The sequence below is a fragment of the Carcharodon carcharias genome, chromosome 8 (genome assembly GCF_017639515.1).
Source record: "Carcharodon carcharias isolate sCarCar2 chromosome 8, sCarCar2.pri, whole genome shotgun sequence".
NCBI lineage: Eukaryota > Metazoa > Chordata > Chondrichthyes > Lamniformes > Lamnidae > Carcharodon > Carcharodon carcharias.
The window spans coordinates 28,581,315-28,603,291 of NC_054474.1; the positions used below are offsets into that span (position 1 = coordinate 28,581,315).

General features: G+C 44.2%; 1 protein-coding gene across 3 annotated transcripts in view; it reads left to right on the forward strand.

The window, feature by feature from the left end:
- LOC121280981 (teneurin-2-like) overlaps positions 1–21,977 on the forward strand; it is a 787,212-nt gene that overhangs the window by 727,422 nt on the left and 37,813 nt on the right. For all 3 annotated transcript variants that reach the window (XM_041193486.1, XM_041193489.1, XM_041193487.1), the window contains 2 exons: positions 6,981–7,124; positions 16,240–16,489. In XM_041193486.1, the coding sequence (XP_041049420.1) occupies positions 6,981–7,124; positions 16,240–16,489 (394 nt within the window). The remainder of the gene's footprint in view (positions 1–6,980; positions 7,125–16,239; positions 16,490–21,977) is intronic.

A 21,977-nucleotide genomic window follows, 5' to 3' on the forward strand; every position in this document is an offset into this window, starting at 1 on the left:
TAGCTCCGTGCCTTCAGGGAGCTTTCATTCAGCTCATGTGCTCATTTCCACGCACCCCCTGCCCCCACCACAGCAGAGCTGAGGCTCTTAGCACATTTCACATGGGCTGGCCATTAATTGGTCAGCCAGTGTGAACTCGCGGGTGGCAGTCGGTCTCGTGGTCATTCCCGGGCCCGCCCACTGCGCCCTCCCGATGAGGGAAAATCCTGCCCCATGAAACAAGATCAAGGCAAAGGTTATAATCTAATGTTGTTGAAGTTAATGCCGAGTCCAGAAGGCTACAGATTGCCGAGTTGAAAGATGTATTGCCGTACCTCGAACTTGCGTTCAGCTTCATTGGAACACAGGAACAGGTCAAGGACAGAAACGTCATAGTGGGAACAATTGAAGAATTGAAATGACAGGAAATTCAGAGTCAAGCTTGTGGGTTGAATGGCGGTGGTCTGCACAGCAGTCACTCGGTCTGCATTGGTCTCCCTAGCATAGAGGAGCCCTACATTGTGAGCAGTGAATACAGTATGCTGAATTGGAAAAAGCACAAGTAAATTGCTCTTTCACTTGGAAGGAGGTGTTTGGGGCCTTGGATGGTAAGAAGGGAGGAGGTAAAAGAACAGGTGTTGCATCTTCTGCACTTGCATGGAAAGCTGCCGTAGGGAAGAGAGGGGGTGCTGGGGATGACTGCGGAGTGGATAGATGTCACGGAGTGAATATTCCCTTCAGAATGCTGAAAGGGGAGGATGGGAAGATGTGTTTGGTGGCGGCATCACACTGGAGCTGGCGAAAAGGAAGACATATCGGAAGTGCTAGCATGGAAGATTGCATCATCTGAACAGATGTGACAGAAACAGAGAAATTGTCAGAATGGAATAGAGTCCTTACAGAAAGCAAAGTGAGAGGAAGTGTAGTCAAGGTAGTTGTGTGAGTCCATGGGCTTGTAGTGAATATTAGTTGATAGCCCATCCCCAGAAATGGAAACAGAGAAGTCAAGGAGGAAAGAGTCAGAGATGGACCAGGAGAAGGGGAGAGAAGAGTGAAAATTCAAAACAAAGTCAATGAAATGTTCTAGTTCATGGTGAAAGCAGGAAGCGACATGAATACAGTCACCAATGTACTGGAAAAAGAGATGAGGGAGGGACTGAGAGAAGGAGTGTTTCACATATCCCACAAATAGGCAAGCATTGCCAGGACCCATGAGAGTACCAAAAGCAACACCTTTTATTTGGAGGAAGTGAATGGAGTTGAAGGAGAAGTTGTTAAATGTGAGAACAAGTTCAGCCAGGTGGAGGACAGTAATGGTAGATAAGAACTGGAGGGCTCTCTGACTATTCTGGTGGGGTTAGAAGTGTAAGGGGATTAGAGGCCGATGGTGAAGAGATTAAGACCAGGAAACTGGAAGCTGTTGAAATAAAAACTGGTAACTGTTGAAATGACGTAAGGCATTGGAAGAATCACAGATTTAGGTAGGAAGAGATTGGACGAGGAGAAAAAGTAAAGTTGAGGTAGGAAGAAGTAAGTTCAGTGGGGCAGGAAACTTTGGGAAGGAGGTAGATGTTTGGGGATGGGAGAACTACGAGGTTGCAGGCTATGGAGAGAAGTTCTCCAGAGGTCAGTGACAGTTCTAGATACAATGGCTTGATGCTCAGTGGTGGTGTCATGATTCAGATGGAGGGAGGAGAAAGTGTGGGTAAGTTGGCGTTTGACCCCTGCTAGGTAGAGGTTAGTACACCAGAAACCAATGGCATCACCTTTGTCAGCAGATTTGATGACAGTGTTAAAGTGGGCCTTGAGACCGCAGAATGCTACCAGTCCAGAGAGTGATGGGTTAGAGTCAGTGAGGGAAGCAGAGAAATTGGGATTACTGATGTTATGCTGGCAGTTCTCAATGGAAAGATCTAATAAAGGTGAAATGATGGATGGAAGGGTCCAGGTGGAGGGGGCATACTGGAGGCAGGCAAGAGAGTCCAATAAGTCAGGGGAAGACTCCTGGCCAAAGAAGTGGGCGTGGAGGCAGAGATGACAGAAAAAAAGCTCAGCATCATGCTGCACTCAAAATTCAATGAGGTGGGGGCATAAGGGAATAAAGCTGAGACCTTTGCTCAGGAAGTGCAAAACTTGCTTCTTTTGACTAAAATAAGTGCATGAATCTCTTTGGTTCAGTTTTAAGCCTGATTCTTAAAGAATGGCCTCTTCAGTAAAATACAAGAAGAGAACTATTCCCAAGGAAGGAGTCAACACCTTGGAAGAAAACTGACCAAAAACAACCTCACAAACTGTACATTTGTCGTGTTCTGCAAGCTGATGTACCTCTGATTTGGAAGGTTTTTTCATAAAATAGGCGAAATCATTAGTAAATTTAAGTAAAATTAGATTCTGCCTCCTCCAGACATATGCTGACATATTTGATATTTAGTATTTGCTGAATTTTAAACCTGGTAATGAGAAACTTGCTTCCTCTGGCTAAGACACCTTTTTGAGCCCAAGTTATGACTCCAGGTAGGTGGCTGGGAGAGATGAGTTGGAAGTCCACCCGTGCTGCAGATCTCAACAAGCCTATGTTAATTCCCAGGTTTCATTAGTATGCTGCCGGTTCACTTCCCACCAGGAACAAATGGGAGTCTGCTGTTGGGTCCAGGAATCATCCTCCAATATGTGACAAGGTGTAGGGCAGGGGATTCTTGGATAGTCTAATGGGAGTTGGGAGTGGGATGGGTGGGGGGTGGTGAGGATGCGCACTAACATTGAGATTGGAGCAGTGAATTCCCAAATTGTTGTAAATCTCTGCTCCACAAAACAAATTATAAAGTTAACCATTCAAGTCCCTTCATGTCCCACTCCTCCTCTGACCAGCTTCAGTTTGACAGGAAAGCCACATAGGCTTCCCCATTCATTACAGTCAGGGCACCCTCTGTAATTTTTAAAGAAGGGATGCACAGCTTCAGTTGAGTGCCTTTGCATCTGTCCAGTGGGAACAGGTTAAAATCAGGATTGGCACAAATTAACTGAGAAACTGGCAGATAAGTCAGTATTTTAAGTGACCATAGGCCCAGTTACCTCCAGACAGGGAGGGTTAAATTCTGCCCCTTGGAATTCTGAACTTTATTTTAATCAAGTTGATGCTGTCTATTAAATTTTAATCTAATCAAAAGAAAGGAAAAATTTGAATAAGCCCTCCACTCGTCATAGCTTACTGTGTTATACTTGCATTTTAAGCCCTACTCCTAAATTATCTAAAAGCTGAATTTGTCTTTGGGAAAAAAGCTTTTGATTTGAGATGAAGGATTTAATTGACTTTGCATAGCCTTACACAGAGTTGTAGATTATAGGATAACAGTACGTGCATTTTGTGACATGAAGGATTAATTTTGGCAAGGTTTATTATCTTCCTTATCTGGACAATCACCTTTTCTCCTGACCACTGCCTGCAACCTATAAAAATTACCAAAAACTTGCATATTTACCACATTGGGTAATTATGTAAAGCACATGAATGGAGAGAGTATGTAGTCTTAGACATTTTCTCTCCAGGACTAACATTAGTGGGGGGGGTGGTGTGTGTGTATGTGTGTGTGTGTGTGTGTGTGTGTGTGTGTGTGTGGGTGGGTGGGGGGGGGTGGGGGGGGGGGCGCAGGTTCAATTGGAGGGAAGTTTAAAATATCAAAAAGAAATAAGAGAGCAGGGGTGCTAGGTAGTGAAGAGGCAAACGGAAATCAAAGTATGACAGGAAGGAGCAGAAAATATAAACAGAAGAGTGCAGCAGAAATTAGAACCAGAATGAATAATAATGGTAAAAAGTCAAATATTAAGGTCCTTGATCTGAATGCACGCAGCATTCGTAACAAGATAGATGAGTTGACGGCACAAATAGAAATAAATGAATATGACTTGTTAGCAATTACAGAGATGTGGTTGCAGGGTGACCAAGACTGAGAACTCAATATTGACGGGTATTTGATGTTCCGGAAAAATAGGCAAAGAAGAAAAGGAGGTGGGCTAGCTTTGTTAATAAAGGAAGGTATCAGTGCGGTGGTGAGTAGTGCTATAGATGCAATAGATCAGGATGTGGAATTAGTTTGGGTGGAAAAAAGGAATAGCAAGGGGAAGGCTCTCGAAGAGTTGCGTCACTGTAGGACAAAGTATAAATTGAGAAATAATGGAGGCGTATGAAGGGCGCTACAATTGTCATGGGTGATTTTAATTTCCATATTGCCTGGATAAATCAGATTTGCAGGGGTAACATGGAAGACGAATTTGTAGAGTGAATCAGGGATTGTTTCTTAGAGCATTACATTGCAGAACCTACCTGGGAACAGGCTATTTTAGATCTAGTAATGTGTAATGAGGTGGGATTATTAAGAGATATCATAGTGAAGGATCCTCTAGGGCATAGTGATCACAACATGGTGGAATTTCAAATTCAGTTTGAGGGTGAGCAAATTGGGTCTCAAACCATTGTCCTCAACTTAAATAAGAGCAATTATAGAGGTATGAAGAAAGAGTTGTCTAAAGTGGGCTGGGAAAATAGACTAAGGGGAAGGTCAGTGGATGAGCAGTGGCAGACATTTAAGCAGATATTTCATAATGCTTAGCAAAAAATTTCTCCCGGTCAAAAAGTAGGACTCGATCAGAAGGATGAACCACCCGTGGTTAACAAAGGTGGTCAAGGAGAGTATCCAATCAAAAACTAAGGCATACAAAGCAGTGAAAACTAGTGGTAGGCTGGAGGATTGGGATTTTTTTTTAGGAACCAGCAGCTGATGACTAAAAAGCTAATAAAGAGAGAGAAAATTGATTATGAAAGTAAATTGGCAAGAAATATAAAAAACAAACAGCAAGAGCTTTTACAGGTATATAAAAAGAAAGAGAGTGGCTAAAGTGAGTGTGGGACCCTTGCAGGATGTGACTGGAGAATTGATAATGGGGAACAGGGAAATGGCAGATAATTAAAACCAATATTTTGCATCGGTCTTCACGGTGGAGGACACTATAAACATCCCAAAGATATCAGATAAGCAAGGAACTAATGGGTGGGAAAGATCTTGTAACAGTCTCTATTATGAGGGACAAAGTATTTGACAAACTAATGGGACCGAAGGCAGACAAGTCACCAGGGCCTGATGGCCTGCATCCAAGGGTTTTAAAGGAAGTGGATGCAGAGATAGTGAAAGCATTGGTCAAAATATTCCAGAACTCACTGGATTCCAGGAGGGTCCCGGCCCCTGTTCAAGAAGGGAGGGGGCAAAAAGCAGGAAACTATAGGCCAGTCAGTCTAACATCTGTCGTTTGGAAAATGCTAGAGTCCATTATTAAGGAAGAAGTAGCAGGACATTTAGAAAAGCTTTACGCAATCAAACAGAGTCAACATGGTTTTGTGAAAGGGAAACCATGTTTGACAAATTTGCTAGAGTTCTTTGAAGATATAACAAGCAGAGTTGATAAAGGGGAACCGGTAGATGTAATGTATTTGGATTTCCAGAAGGCATTCAATAAGGTGCCACACAGAAGTTTATTGCACAAATAGGAGCTAATGGTATTAGGGGTAATGTATTAGCAAGGATTGAGGATTGGGTAACACACAGAGGACAGAGAGTCAGGATTAATGGGTCTTTTTCAGGTTGGAAAGACGTAACTAGTGGAGTGCCACAGGGATCAGTCCTCGGGCCCAATTATTTACTATCAATATTAATGGCTTGGAGGAGAGGTCAGAGCGTAATGTATCCAAATTTGCTGACAATACAACAAATAGATGGGAGGGCATGTTATGATGAAGACATAAGGAATCTGCAATGGGATATAGATAGGTTGAGTGAGCAGGCAAAAACTTGGCAGATGGAGTTGAATGTAGGAATGTGTGAGATCATGCACTTTGGTAGGAAGAATCAAAAGGCAGACTATTATTTAAATGGAGAGAGACTCCAAAAAAGTGCAGCACAGAGGGATCAGAGTGTTCTTGTGCATGGAACACAAAATGTTATAATGCAGGTGCAGCAAGTAATTAAGAAGGTAAATGGAATTTTGGCCTGTATTGCTAGGGGGCTGGAGTTTAAAAATAGGGAAGTCTTGTTACAACTGTACAGGATGTTGGTGAGGCCACATCTGGAGTACTTTGTACAGTTTTGGGCTCAGTATTTAAGAAAGGATATACTGGCATTGCAGGTAATTCAAAAGAGATTCACTAGGCTGATTCCTGGAATGAAGGGATTGCCTTATCAAGAATGGTTAAACAGGTTAGGCCTTTATTCATTAGAGTTAGAAGAATGAGGGGTGATCTTATTGAAATGTACATGGTTCTGAGGGAGCTTGACAGGGTCGATATTGAGAAGATGTTTCTACTAGTGGGGTAATCTCGAACTAGGGGACACTCATTTAAAACTGAGATGCGATGGAATTCTTTCTTTCAGAGGGTAGTGAATGTCTGGAATTCTCTATCCCAGAGAGTTGTGGAGGCTAGATCACTGAAAGTATTTAAAGAGGTGATAGATAGATTTTTGAAATATCAGGGAGTTGAGGGATATGAGGAGGTAGCACGACGAGGAGTTGAGGCCTGGATCAGATCAGCCATGATCATATTGAATGGCAAAGCAGGCTTGAGGGGCCGAATGGCCTATTCCTGCTCTTATTTCTTATGTTCTAAGCATTTTGATATTTCTATTTTGTCTTTTATTGGATCAATAAACTCCCTAAACATAACAAATGTGGAACTCACATTTTTTAGCCAACAGAGCAGGCAAGCAACCAATTTTGTACCAGACTTCAGTCATTTCAGGAACTAGCAAGAGTAGAAAGTTATGAATGTTTCTATCTTCCTTTATATTCTCCATGTCATCTTACGTAGGCTTCTAGCGATTTATTAATTTTTGCTGAATCACAATGGGAAGAGGAAGAGAAAGCAGGACAGATGTACTGTGAATTTTGTTGCACTATTATGATTGTGCAAATGGCAAATATTGTAAATTAAATTTCCTTTGCTTGTTTCTTTCCAGTGTCTGTTGGATATGAATATGAGTCCTGTCCAAATCTTATATTATGGGAGAAGAGAACTGCCCTGCTGCAGGGCTATGAACTGGATCCATCCAACCTGGGGGGTTGGTCACTGGATAAGCACCACGCATTGAATGTGAAAAGTGGTGGGTTGGTCAATTTCTAATAGCTTGCTCGACACGATTTCTTGCAAAGCACAATAATTTCAAATACCTATTATGCTGTGACAATTTAATTTGGATTCTGATGGATTTTACAATTATTTTCATTTCATATGGTGGACACAATTACTTTTTGGGAGGAAAATCATGAATATTTTCAGCACAAAAGAAGGCCATTCAGCCCATCATGTTTGTCCTAACTTTGCAGTAGCAGTCCAAAACGAATCCCACTGTCCTGAATTCTCCCTATGACCGTGTATCTTCCTCTGCTTCAAATATTTATCGGCTGTTCTCTTAGAAGGTGCTATAGATTCTGCCCTACACTCTTCCTGTGGCAAAGCATTCATGAAAACCATTGCATGCATCAACAATTCTCTATGCAACGGAATTTCTCCATCGTCTTTCCTTCCTCATAGTAGAAATTTAAAATTGCTGACCAACTTATCCCCAAACAGAGGAAGTGATCTTCCTGAGTTCATCATCATGATTTTTAAAAAACCTTATAAATCTCCTTGTAGTATAGAGCCACAGAAGGGAAACAGATGGAATTTTATGTCCGCCCTACCCCTGAGGCGAGAAGTGCTGTTAAATCAGGCAGAAAAGGACAGGGTGGAAAACCTGTCGCCTTCCCAGCTCCCTGCTTTGAAGTCAGAATGGGAAAGGTCAAAGTCAGCTTTCGAGGTCAGCCAATTGAGCCCTTAAGGGGCCAATTATTGTATCAGTGGCGGGGAGGGCCCATGTCTCTTTGGCAGGCCAGCATTGGCAGCCTGCCTGTGGACTGGGCTCTTTTCTGATTGGGCAACATTTGTCCAATGTAAAACCTCATAGCGACAAGGGCCGCCACCACACCAACCCCCCCCACCCCACCCCCCCACCGCCCCCCCCACCCCCACCCCCTCAATAGGAAGATCTCCTCGCCCACCTCCATGCTCCACATTGGCCCCATTCCCCTACCCCGCTGACTGACCAGGACCTGCCTTACTTACCTCTCTTACCTTTTACTTACCTCACTGACTTCTCCTCCAGGACCTTCAAGGCTGTTCTTCCCAAGACTACTGCAGTGCCAGCAGTGGTCACCGCTCCCGGTAGCGTTGCTGGGTCTGAAGAGCTGCCAGCCATCTAATTGGCCATCAGCCCTTGGGGATGAGATCCTCACCCTGAGGGCCTTGGGAACCCTGATGGCAGGCAGGTACATGCCTCATTGGGGTTTAATCCCGTCAGGGCTCCCGGAAATGATCACTGTGGGGTTGTCACCAGCTCTCCAGTCAGTGGGTGGGTTTATATAAAGTTTACGTAGTCAGGGTTGCTCCTCAAAGGCAGAAACCACCAGGAGTGAAGAACATGGTCATGTTTCCACAAATCCAAGATGATAGTGGAAAATAAGCCTCTTGCAGCCATATCAATTGTCATTGCCAGATTAATGTATATAGAATATTTCATTTGAGGGTATAAATGATGCTGTAAGCTTCAAAGTGCCATTTGAGGGTATAAATGATGCTGTAAGCTTCAAAGTGCCATTTGAGGGTATAAATGATGTTGTAAGCTTCAAAGTGCCATTTGAGGGTATAAATGATGCTGTAAGCTTCAAAGTGCTAAATCAAATCTGCCTCAGTTCAAGTTCCAGTGGCGTGGAGTTATTGCTAATGATTCCACACCCTCAATCCAGATTCATGGGGTAGGTTTTACTGACCTGACCCATAGGGAGTAGATCAGTCAAATAGTTGGGGGGAACCTGCAATTCAGGATTCCCTATACACAGTGGAATTTTGCCCTGACCAGTGTGTCAGTAACGTCACTGATTTGTTCCCCCTGGAAGCTAGCCTGATTGACAAGCTGGGTCTCTAGTCAAGTGGTGGGGGTGTGGGAGCTGTGAAGGGAGTTTAGAAGGATCGATCAGGGAGGAAGGAGGGGTCATTTGGGAGGAAGGGGGTAAATTTCAGCAGGGAGGGAGTGTTTGATCAGAGGGGGTGAGGGTTGATCGGGAGGAGGCTGGTGTGGGGGGTCACGGGGCAAAAGGGGAGTTGATTGGGTGGTGGTGGGCTGTTAATCCCTAGAGTGGGGAGTCCAGTCCTCATGGTGGATGGGATAAGGGGCCTGGTGAGCTGGGAGGTATCAGAGGGCTCAGGTGGGTGAAAGTTTCCTGGATTAGGAGTTTAGTAGTGATGGTGGAACAATGGGGCTTGGTCGGGAGCAGGGGGTGGGTAATGTGCGGGTATAAGATTAGAGGCTTTGTGGTGGATAGAAAAGGTCATTGAGTGTGGTGCCCAATCATGGAGGCTTTGTAGACAGGCACCTAGATCCAGGAAGTACGTATGAAGACAATTAACTCCTGAATCCACCAGGTCCTTGGTCAAAACCACAAATGGAAAGGTTAGAGGTGAGTTTGGTCAGAGACAGATTTTTGAGATTTTAACCCTTCACCCAACTCAAACCGCACTCTCCCACCTCATTTTCTTTTAGGTTAAAATTCAGCCCATAGAGTTGTTTATCTTAATAATTTTCAAGCTCAATGCCTGCTGAGCTTATCAACACTGATCACCCTAATGGATGCACCATGCCTCATGGCTTTCATGAACCTTCCAGGCCTACATCCTGCCTTACATTTCACCTCCAATCTCATACTGCCTGACATGCCTCCATGTCACCCTTTTTATTTCCTTCCAGCACAATACGCCTTTATAAATATGTCTACATACAAGATCACACAGGACAATTGCACATGAGAAAGGTATTGGTTCTTCTTGAAAAGAGAGTTAAAGGCATGCAACATTTGAAACAAAATGGATGAATTGTTAACACAGATAGAAATAAATATTTTTGCCCTAACAGCCATTACGGAGGCATAGCTGCAGGCTAACCAAGGCTAGGACCTGAATATTGAAGGAAATTTGACATTTCAAAAAGTCTGGAAACTGGGAAAAAGTGGTGGAGTAGCTCTGTTAATAAAGGATGTCATTAGTAGAGTAGTGAGAGATGACCTTAGCTCAAAAGAGCAAAATATAGAATCAATTTGAGTAGAGATAAAAAATAGGAAAGGTAAGAGAGGTCACTTGTGGGAGTACTTTATAGGCATCCAAACAATAGTAACACTGTAGATCAGAGTAAACATGAAGAATTAAATGGGGCGTATAATAAAGGTACTATAATAATAATGGGTGACTTCAATATACTTGTAGATTGAGTGAATCAGATTGGCAAAGGTAGCCTGAAAAATGAGTTCAGGACAATTTCTTAGAGCAATACATTCTAGGACCAACCAAGGAACGAGCTATTCTAGATCTGGTGATGTGCAATGAGATGGGATCGATTAATAGCCTCACAGTAAAGGAGCCTCTAGGCAACAGTGATCATAACACATGATAGAATTTCACGTTCAGTTTCAAGGTGAGAAGTGTTGGTCTAAGGCTAGTGTTCTATATCTAAATATAGGTAATTATAAGCATATGAAAGCAAAGCTGACTAGGTTAAAAGGTAGGGCAGTAGAGATACAGCAGCAGACTTTTAAGGAGATATTTAATAACACTCAGCAAAGATTTATTCCAGTGAGGAAGAAAGACTCTTTGAGAATGATGCATCATCCATGGCTACACAAGTAAGTTAAGGATGGTATCAAATTGAAATAAACCCTGTACAAATCGGTGAAGATTCTTGATAGGTCAGATGATTGGACAGATTTCAAGGACGAGCAAAGAGTGACTAGAAAAAAAGTAAAGAGGGAGAAAGCAGAGTATGAGTGAAAGATAGCTAGAAATATAAAAACAGGTAGTAAGAGTTTTTACAAGTATTTAAGGAAAAGAGTAACTAAAGTGAGTGTTGGTCCTCTAGAGAGTGAGTCTGGGGAATTAATAATGGAAAAGAAGGAAATTGCAGATGCATTAGGCCAGGTATTTTGTGTCTTTCTTCAGTGTAGAAAACTTAGAAAACTTCCCAAAGTTACTTGAAAATGAAGAGCTGAAAGAGAGGGAGGAACTTAAAACAATTACAACTACCAGGGAATAAGTACCAGGAAATCGATTAGACCTAAAGACTGACAAATCCCCAGAATCTGATGACCTGCATCCTAGGATCTTAAAAGAAGGGCTGTAGAGATAGTAAAGGCGTTAATTATAATCTTCCAAAATTCCTTAGCTTCTGGAAGGGCCCCAGTGGATTGGAAATAGACCTTTATTCAAGAAAGGAGGGTTACAGAAAGCAGTAAACTATAGGCCAGTTGGCCTAACACCTGTCAGAGGGAAATTGCTATAATTATTAAGGAAGTTATAGCAGGATACTTGGAAAACCATAATGGGATCAAGTCAAGTCAACGAGCAGAATCATCCCAGATTTCACTAAGTGCAGTAGCGGGCAGGTAAAACAACATTTTACCCGGCGGCTGCAATGGTGGCATTTCACACCGTATAATCCCAAACGTACCACATTAATTATGCATTCCCGGGAAACACACCGTTTCCATGGCAGCCGGACTCTCATTCACCCGCCATGGCATCACCTTTTCCTTCATCACGCTGGACGTCCTTCAAAAGAGGACAGCCACCCAGTGCCACAAGAGGATGAATGATCTCCTCCGTTCCACCAAAGTAAGTCACTCTTGCCATCACTTTCAACTCACACACTCACAAACCCATCACACATCCACAGGGCCCTCACTCACTCCCGGTTCAAGGGACATCATTATTCACTCACACGCCTTCATTGCCCTCATCCCATCCATGGGACAACTCACCACCCATGCATACTTATCATCTGGCCTGGCAGGCATCCTGCTTGCACTTTCGCCATCTCTATTCATGCAGGACAAGCTGGCACACAGCAAGAGGGAGAGGTCACAGACCAGTGAAGGAATGTCTGAAATCAAGGTCCTCACAGACTTTGAAAATAGAGCTTTCCAACTGGCTTGTGACAATCTGGATCACTCCTGTGCTGACGGTGAGATCAGCGGTGCTCTATCAAGTGAGGATCCGGCAGTGCAACATCCATCAGACAACCATGCTTTGAGTGATGTGTACTGTTTCACAGGCCACTGCCATGCACTAATTATCTCCCCTTGCTTCTGCAGGCACATCTGGGAAACAGCTGATGGAGCCCACAACCCAGGGCCTCTAATCAAGCCCCAAGAAACCTCTGAAGAGGAATCTGGAGGCACCCTCCTTGATGTCCCATTACAGCACACACCCACATCCTCCACCGGCACAGAGACACACACCTCGGAGGGACATAGCTTTGGAGTAGCCTCGAGATCACAATCTGGGGAGCACATCACACTGTCTGATCCACTGTAGGCGGCAGCAGGGACTTTTCAAGCATCTGGCACTCGGAGGACTGCTGGAGACAAGACATTTGCTGAGTCCGAGTCAGATGAGGAGCCTCTGGACTTGGTCATGTCACAGTTGCTGGAGTTGCGAAGGCAAGCTCGGGAACATAAGGAAGGGTTGTCCACTGCACTTCTCAGATTGCAAGGTACAATGGTCTGTCTTCAGGCTGGGGTGATAGTGCTGGCATTGCAATGCACAGAGGTCAACACTGGTAGGATGGCGGCCGCCATGGAGACCTTGGTCCAGGACATCGCTCCTGCACTGTTGCTCAGACTCAACTCCATTGCTGAAGCCATAGTTGGCCTCCAACAGTGCATATGCAAGAGGGTGCGGGGCAGCTCGATCTCACTCCAGCTACCCTTTCTCCTCAAGGAGTCAGCCAGGGGCCCTTGGGCACCCATAGGAAGGAGGATCAGCAGGTGTACCCCCTGAGGCCATCCATCCAGTTGACTCTGGGAGTACCTGGCCCATCCGAATCCCCTCTTCCTGTGACCTCAGCAGCTCCAGCTCCACAGCCGGAGGAGGGTGCCACTGCCACAAAGCAGGACCCTGAAAGCAAGCCGGGGCCCTCCATGTCTCTGCCCTCCAAGGTCATTAAAGACTGGGCGTAGCAGTCAACAGGCTGCCTCTACCTCCACTGTGGATGTCTGGGAAGCGCCAAGACATAGTGATAGGGTTAGGAATGTTAAGAAAATGTAGTTGCACAGCTTGGGCCAAGGGTTAATCACTTGTACATACCATTCATTTTTGTCAATAACCTCCCAAGAATGTCTCCCTGCCTATGACTCCTTGTCTTGATGAGCAATGTTCACGTCACTCAGTTGTGAAACCTTTCTGCACAAGATAAAGGCAGGTATCTCAGTCCAGGGCTTCTTCCCTATGCTTTGTGCATCCTTCAGACCAGTGATGGTCTCGCCTCAAGCTCCTTGGACAGTGCTTGTCGTTGCTGCCAGAATGTTGTGGGCAGGCGTTCTCTCTGTGTGCTCTCAGCGCCTTTAAGGTGGGCTGGCCCCCATCCCTTCAGCATCTCCGACTAGATGCGCTGTGCTCCTGAAGGGGTCAGGTGCTGAATGCAGACAAAGAATCAGATGCTTTTAAAGTTTCTTGGCTGCGTCTCAATGATGTGACCCTGATCACAGAGTGCAAGCGAGTTGCCCTCGGCCAGGCAGGAATCAAACATTCTCAGAGGTTATGTGAAGATCTATGGAGTGTCCTCATTGCATGCCGTCATCACCCTCCTGCAATCGGGCGATTATTAGGGTCTCCACTGTGTCTCCATGACATGGTCACAGAGGGTATTTGCATTGCCATAAGCCAGACTAGATTCAAATATTCATAGATTCAATGTGAGGATCTATGGTGTCTCCTCACTGCATGCCATCATTATCCTCCACAAATCTTGCAGCTCTGAGGGCCTCCCGAGTGGGCCTGCCTCATCTGGCCAGTGTGAGGGCCTCATTCCAGCTATCATCATTTTCAAGGACCTCCTCAATCTCAGCTCCATCAGCGTCCTCCTAATTGGAGGAGACCTCCAGGTCCTCCATCTCCTCCTCAGCCAGCTCCTTTCCCCGTTGCAGCGCCAGGTTGTAAAGAGTGCAGCAGACGATGATGATGCGTGACACCCTCTGCAGACTATATTGCAGGGCTCCACCAGACCGGTCCAGGTACCGGAACCTCATTTTCAGCATTCCGATGGTCTGCTCCACTAAGTTGTATGTTGCAGCATGAGCCTCATTATTCCATCCCTCTGCTGCAGTCTGAGGCTGCCACACAGTGTCATCAGCCACAGCCTCTGCAGGTAGCCCTTGTCCCAAAGGAGCCAACCCTGCAGCTTCTGAGGATCCTGGAAGACTTCAGGGATCTGTGACCAACTGAGAATTTAGAAGTTGTGCACAGAGCCTGGAAACTGTGCGCTGACCCGTCAAATGCGTTTGTGGTCGTTGCACACCCAGGTGCACATTCAGCAAATGGAATCCCCTGCGGTTGACATAGTTGCCCGCTTGTTGTGAAAGAGATCTGAGCGCCACATGAGTGCAGTCAATGGCACCCTGCACTTGTGGCGAACCTGAGATCTGGGCAAATCCAATCACTCCTGCATCCTGGCTGTCCTGGTCCCAGGCAAAATGCACAAAGTTTTGTGCCCTCGCAAAGATGGCATCCATGGGCCTCATGGATTCATTTGTAGGTGGAAGCTTCTGATAACCCACAGAAGTCACCTATGGAGCCTGGGAATGAGCCACTGGCCTAGAAATTGAGTGTCACTGTCACTTTCATGGACACTGGCTGTGGATGCCCTCCCTGCCAAATCCTGAAGCAGCTGGCAGATGTGACCGACCAGTTCCCTAGACATGCGCAGTCTTTGGCGTCATTGGTTCTCAGTCATCTGCAGGAATAAAAGGCGGCAAGTATAGACTCTGGGTCTAGCTAGGTGGCAACCATCAATGGCTCGGTATGGCTCTTCGGCAGTGTGTGTGGGAGCCTGAGCCTCCCTTCTTCCAGAAGGTGCTGCCCCTCCCTCTGCACAGCCAGATGCCTCAGTCACTCCCTTCTCAGTCATCTTCACTCTCTATAAGCCACAAAGCAAATAGCTAGGTCACCAGACTCAGATGAAGGGACCAAATGTATGGTAGCTAAATTTGTCAATGACACCAAGATAGGTAGAAAATTAAGTTGTCATGAGGAGGCATAGAGTCTACAAAGAGAAGTGGAGTATTGGCACTGGGGAATGGAATTTAGAAGTAGGGAAGTTTTACTGCACTTGCACAAGGCTTTGGTGAGACCATATCTGGTGTACTGTGTACAGTTTGGTCCTATTTGGAAAAGGATATAAATGCATTAGGAGCAGCTCAGAGAAGGTTCCAGGGATGAAGGGCTTATGTTATGAAGAAGGATTGAAGAAGGATTGAACAGGTTGGGCTTATATCCACTGGAGTTTAGAAGAATGAGAGGTGATCTCATTGAAACATATGAGATCCTGAGGTGACTTGATAGAGTGGATACCAGGAGGATACTTCCTCTTGTGGGTGAGACTAGAACTAGGGGACACAGTCTAAGAACAGAAGGTCTCTTTTTTAAGACAGAGATGAGGAGATTTTCTTTTCTCCCCAGATGGGCCAAGTGGCTTACTTCTGCTCCTAAGTCCTACATTCCTATGTCTTATGTCTTAATTCATCCATCCAGGAAGTCCCTTCAGCACATGCTGATCAGTACATCTAATTGTTATTTAAATGCTTTTAGTGGCAGAAAGGATGTCATTATTATTGGTACAAGTAAACAAGACTGTACAAGCACTATGTCTTAATGAGACAGGTTGAATGCCCCAGTTGTTTTTTCTTATCCTCCTATTATGTTTGTATGTAACTTACAGCTTTTACACTGGAGACTAGCCTCATAGGCCTTCTCTGCACTGCTTCTGAATGCCTCCCTTGTTTCCCTGCAACAAGATCTGGGCACTGTAGTCAAGGAGTAGTTTAACCAGAGAACTAATTGACCAAAAGTGATTTAAGTCACAAGGATAATACATGTCATCAGTCTTCATGTGCATTCTTTTTTGACTGAATGCTATAAATAGAAAAAACAACCTGAGAATTGTAGGATGCTATACAAAGATTCAACCCCATAATTCACTCCCCTCACCCCCAACCTCTGCAGTCTTCTCCTCCTGCCTCCTCCAAGGCTTCTGAAAACATATTTTGCAATAAACCCTATAAGCCTCCGGCATTCATTCTGTTCAGGTAAATGCTCATTGCAGAATGTTAAAGCTCACCCACTCTCGCTCTCCTCGTCAGGTGTCTTGCACAAAGGAAATGGCGAAAACCAGTTTCTATCCCAACAGCCAGCGGTGATCAACAGCATCATGGGAAATGGACGCAGACGAAGCATCTCCTGCCCCAGTTGCAATGGTCTTGCTGATGGAAACAAGCTACTGGCGCCTGTGGCCTTGGCTGTTGGTATAGATGGCAGTCTATACATTGGAGATTTCAACTTTATCAGACGTGTTTTCCCTGCCAAGAATGTCACCAGTATCCTGGAGCTGAGGTAGGAGACGTGGTAATAAATCCCTGTCACCTGGAGATTTCTGGTCTGCATTATTGGCTGGAATGCTGTGACTGAATTTCCCTTTGATTATATCCAGAATACAAGCTGAACACTCAAGGAGAAACCCAGCATTCATTACACAATGCCATGTTACTTGTTAGAATTGCTGTTGCTATTTCTTCTTTATCATTATCATTTTAAGTTATTTATTTGATTAATCCAACTGATTTCTAACTCATGGAGCTCCCATGAATTACCCAAAAATTTTGGTAATTTTTTATTCAGAATACAAATCTTTCACTTTTTCCAAATTTCCCCCCTCTCCAGCCCACAAAAAAGACCCTATAAAAACAACAAGCTGAACATTTAGCAGAAGTTTATTCCTGAAAACCAGAACCTGATTTAAGCAGCAGTTTTCACGTAGGACTATGCCAATAGTCCCGAATCAAACATGAATGGTTATTATTTAAAATAATATGTACTGGGGAACATAGATTAATGGTCCCTGTACCCTCCTCCTAGCAGCAGTTGTGAATGACGTTGAAATGCGTAAGCTGTGTTTGATTCCAGATAATTTTTAGAAAGTTGACTGATTTTCCATTATGCTATGCTTTTCTGTAACAGTAACTATATGAGCAGCTCAAAAACCCAACTATCTAAAAGTTCAAATATAAGGGTTACTTTATTGTGGAATTGTAAACTAGCAGATCATCCGTCCTTTCAAAATTATGAAGAAGCTGACAAGTCACATTGCACACAGAAAATCACCTTCTGATATGACAAGAGCACTTTCCTTTCAAATCCCACTCTAGTTCTTTCGTCATAAAACTGTATTCAGATCTATAGAAAGGAGCCTATTAAATAGCCATCTCTTGGGAAATGAAGGTAATTTAAGTAGGAAATAAATGGGTGTGATATTTTCTGCAACTTCTAGTAGAGTAAAATTCAGATCCATATTATTTCAGCTCAAGTGACAAAATTCAATTACAGAAGCCTAATATCCTTTGCTATCCACCATGAGACCCATTACTAGCAAAACAAAATAACCAAAGGATCTCATGAAAACTCCCCCTTCCTCTTCATTTGTTTTTCTATAAAATCATATCCTGGAATGCATTCATGGAAGTTACATACCTGGAACTTACCATAGTGTCCTAACTTGTACCAAAGTTCTGTTCATCCATCCACCCTGTGTTCGCTGATCAACATCAGCTCTCAGACTGCCAATGCCTTGATTTTGCAATTCTCATTCTTGTTTTCAAATCACTCCATAGCCCCGGCTCTCTTTATTTCAGTAACCTCTAACCCTACAACCCTCTGAGGTATCTGCACGCCTCCAAATCTGGCCTTTTGAGCACCCCCAATTTTAGTCACATCTCCATTGGTGGTCATGCCTTCAGCTACCTCAGCCCTAAGGCCTAACATTCCCTGCCTAAATCCCGTGACCACATTACATCTCTCTACTCCTTTAAGATGCTCCTAAAAACCTACCTCTTGGACCAAGCTTTTTGGTCACCTCTCCCAATCCATTTGGCCAGCAGCTCCATCACTCCCAGCAGCAGTGGGTGCTGCTAGGACTGCAGGAAGAAGGCTGAAGAGGATCATGGGTGCCCCAAGGTGTCCCAGGGTTTTATGGTGGGGAGAGACCCCAGACCCCGGGTAGAGGGGGCAGGGGTGCTGGGTTATGTCTGGTAGGTGGTGCAGAAGAAAGAGATTTTGACATCTTGGGGGGTGCCCCAATGCATGCAGGGCAGCCCCCAATTTTCCTTCCTGTCTTTGTTCATGTTGGTGTTTAAAATAAGCCAGAACACTCCTGCCTGAGAGAGCCCACACAAACTGTATTTTGGCTTGGACAGCATATTATTTAAGTTAATAGAAACATAGAAAATGGGAGCAGGAGTAGGCCATTCAGTTCTTCAAGCCGGCTACGCCATTCAATATGATCATGGCTGATCTTCCAACTCAACACCTTACTGCCACTCTCTCCCCATACCCCTTGATGCATTTAGAGTCTATAAATCTATTTCCTTTTTAAATATATTCAGTGACTTGGCCTCCATGGCTTTCTGCGGTGGAGAATTCCACAGGTTCACCACCCTCTGAGTAAAGATTTTCTCCTCATCTCAGTCTTAAATGGCCTGCTCTGTATCTTAAGACTGTGACCCCTTGTTCTAGACCCACCCCCACCCCCCAGCCAGAGGAAACATCATCCCTGCATCCAATGTATCCAGCCCTGTCAGAATTTTTACATTTCAATGAGATCCCCTCTCATTCTTCTAAACTCCAGTGAATACAGGCCTAGTCGACCCAGTCGCTCCTCATACGACAATCCTGCCATCCCAGGAATCAGTCTGGTGAACCTTCGCTGCACTCCCTCTATGGCAAGTATATCCTGTCTTAGGTGAGGAGACCAAAACTGCACACAATATTCCAGGTGTGGAAGTAAGACTTCCTTGCTCCTGTACTCAAGTCCTCTCACAATGAAGGCCAACATACTATTTGCCTTCTTAACTGCTTGCTGCACCTGTATGCTTGCTTTCAATGATAGGTGTACAAGGACACCCAGGTCCCTTTGTGCATCAACATTTCCCAATCTGTCACCATTTAAATAATAATCTGCCATTCTGTTTTTCCTACCGAAGTGGATAACTTCACACTTTTCCACGTTACATTGCCATGTATTTGACCACTCACTCAACTTGTCTCAATCACCTTGAAGCCTCTTAGCATCCTCCTCACCACTTACATTCCCACCAAGTTTTGTGTCGTCAGCAAACTTGGAAATATTACATTTGGTTCCCTCATTCAAATCATTGATATATATTGTGAATAGCTGGGACCCAAGCACCCTGTAGTATCCCACGAGTCACCGCCTGCCACTCCAAAAAAGACCCATTTATTCCCTCTCTCTGTTTCATGTCTGCTAACCAATTCTCAATCCATGCCAATATACTACCTCCTATCCCATGTGCTTTAACACTAATCTCTTATGTGGGACTTTATCAAAAGCTTTATGAAAATCCAAATACACCACATTCACTGGTTCTGCCTTATCTATTCTACTAGTTATGTCCTCAAAAAACTCCAGTAGGTTTATCAACATGAATCCCCTTTCATAAATCCAAGTTGACTTTGCCCAATCCCACTGATACTTTCTAAGTATCCTGTTATCACATCCTTTATAACAGAGTCTAGCATTTTCCCCATTACTAATGTTAGGCTAACTGATCTGTAATTCCCTGTTTACTCCCTACCTCCTTTTTTTTAAATATTGGGGTTACATTTTCCATCCTCCAGTCTGCTGGGACTGTTCCAGAATCTACAGAACTTTGTAAGATGAGGAACAATGCATTTATTATTTCCAAGACCACCTCCTTTAGTACCCAGGGATATAGATTATCTGACCCTGGGGATTTCAGTCCCATTAAATTCTCCAGCACTATTTTTTTAGTAATATTAATTTCCTTCAACTCATCCTTCTCACTAGACCCTTGGTTCCCTAGCATTTCTGGAAAGTTATTTGTGTTTTCGTCCATGAAGACAGAACTAAAGTAATCGTTTAATTGCGCTGCCATTTCCTTGTTCTCTATTATAAATTCCCCCGTTTTGGACTGTAAGGGACCTACATTTGCCTTCACTAATCTTTTTCTTCTTATATATTTATAGAAGCTTTTACAGTCCGCTTGTATGTTCCTCACAAGTTTACTCTCATACTCTACTTTTCCCCTCATAATTAACCTCGTAGTCCTCCTTTGCTGAATTCTAAACTGCTCCCAATCCTCAGGCTTGCTACTTTTTCGAGCAATTTTATATGACTCCTCTTTGGATCTATACTATCCTTAATTTATTTTGTTATCCATGGTTGGGCCACTAATCCTGTTGTGTTTTTGCGCCAGAAAGGAATGTATAACTGTTGCAATGCATGCATTCACTCCTTAAATATTGGCCATTGTCTATCCACTATCATGGCTTTTAATGAAGTTCCCCAGTTTATCTTAACCAACTCGTGCCTCATACCTTCATAGTTTCCTTGGTTTAGATTTAGGACCCTAGTTTTGGATCAGACCTACTTCACTTTCCAGCCTAATGAAGAATCCTATCGTGTCATGGTCATTGTTTCCTAAAAGATCCCACACAACAAGATTATTAATTAACCCCTTCTCATTGCACAATTCCAAATCTAGGATAGCCTGTTCCCTCATCGGATCCACAATGTAATGGTCTAAAAAAACCATCTCATACACACTCCAGGAATTCATCTGCCACAGTATTATCTCTAATTTTCTGTTTAATGCCATCCCATACCTTACCACTACTGTTTGGAGGCCAAAGACAACTCCCACTAATGGTTTCCACCCCTTATTGCTTCTTAGCTCCACCCAGATTGATTCTACATCTAGATTTCCTGGGTCAATACCCTCTCTCACTGTTGCACTGATTTCATCCTTAACTACTAACGTTACCCGACCTCCTTTGTCTTTTTGCCTGTCCTTCCTAAATATCAAGTATCCTTGGATATTCAATTCCCAGCTTTGGTCACCCTGCAGCCATGCTTCCGTTATCACAATCATATCGTACCCTTTTGCATCTTTGTGTGCTGTTAATTCATCTATAATATTGCAAGTGCTCCATGCATTCAGATACAGTGCCTTAAACTTGTCTTTTTAACATTTTTGCACATTTTTTTTTGTACTATGGCTCTGCTTTCCACTTTTGCTTCCTACTTTTCTGTTTTTCATTCCTTTCTTTGTTTTCCTCTCTTATGTCTCCCTGTTCAGGTTCCCACCCACCTGCTACTCTAGTTTAAACCATCCCCCGTGAAAATCCCTGTGAGGATATTGGTGCCAGTCCTGCTGAGGTCCAACCCATCCAGCTTCCACAGGTCCCATCTTCCCCAGAATCAGTACCAATACCTGAGGAATCCTACATCTTCTCTCCAGCCACGCATTCATCTGGTCTATTCTCCTATTCCTGATCTCACTAGCATGTGGCATTGAGAGTAATCCTGAGATTTCTACCTTTGAGGCCCTGCTTTTTAATTTATTTCCTAGTTCCCTATATTCTGCTTTCAGGACCTCACCCCTCTTTTTACCTGTGTTGTTGGTACCGATATGGAGCACGACCTCTGGCTATTCACCCTCCCCCTTCAGAATGTCCTGCAGCGGCTCAGTGAAATCCTTGAACCTGGCACCAGGGGAGCAACATACCATCATGGTGTTACATCTGCAGCTGCAGGAATGTCTATCTGTTCCCCTTATGATAGAACCCCCTATCACTATTGCTCTCCCATTCTTTTTTCTCCACCTCCGCCCCGTGCAACTGAGCCACTCGTTGTGCCATGGGCTTGGCTCTTGCTGCATTCCCCTGAGAAACCATCTGCCCCAGCAGTATCCAATACGGAAAATCTGTTCGAGAGGGAGATAGACCCGGGGGACTGGTACACTACATGCTTAGTGCTTTTACTCTGTCTGGCTGTCACTGATTCCCT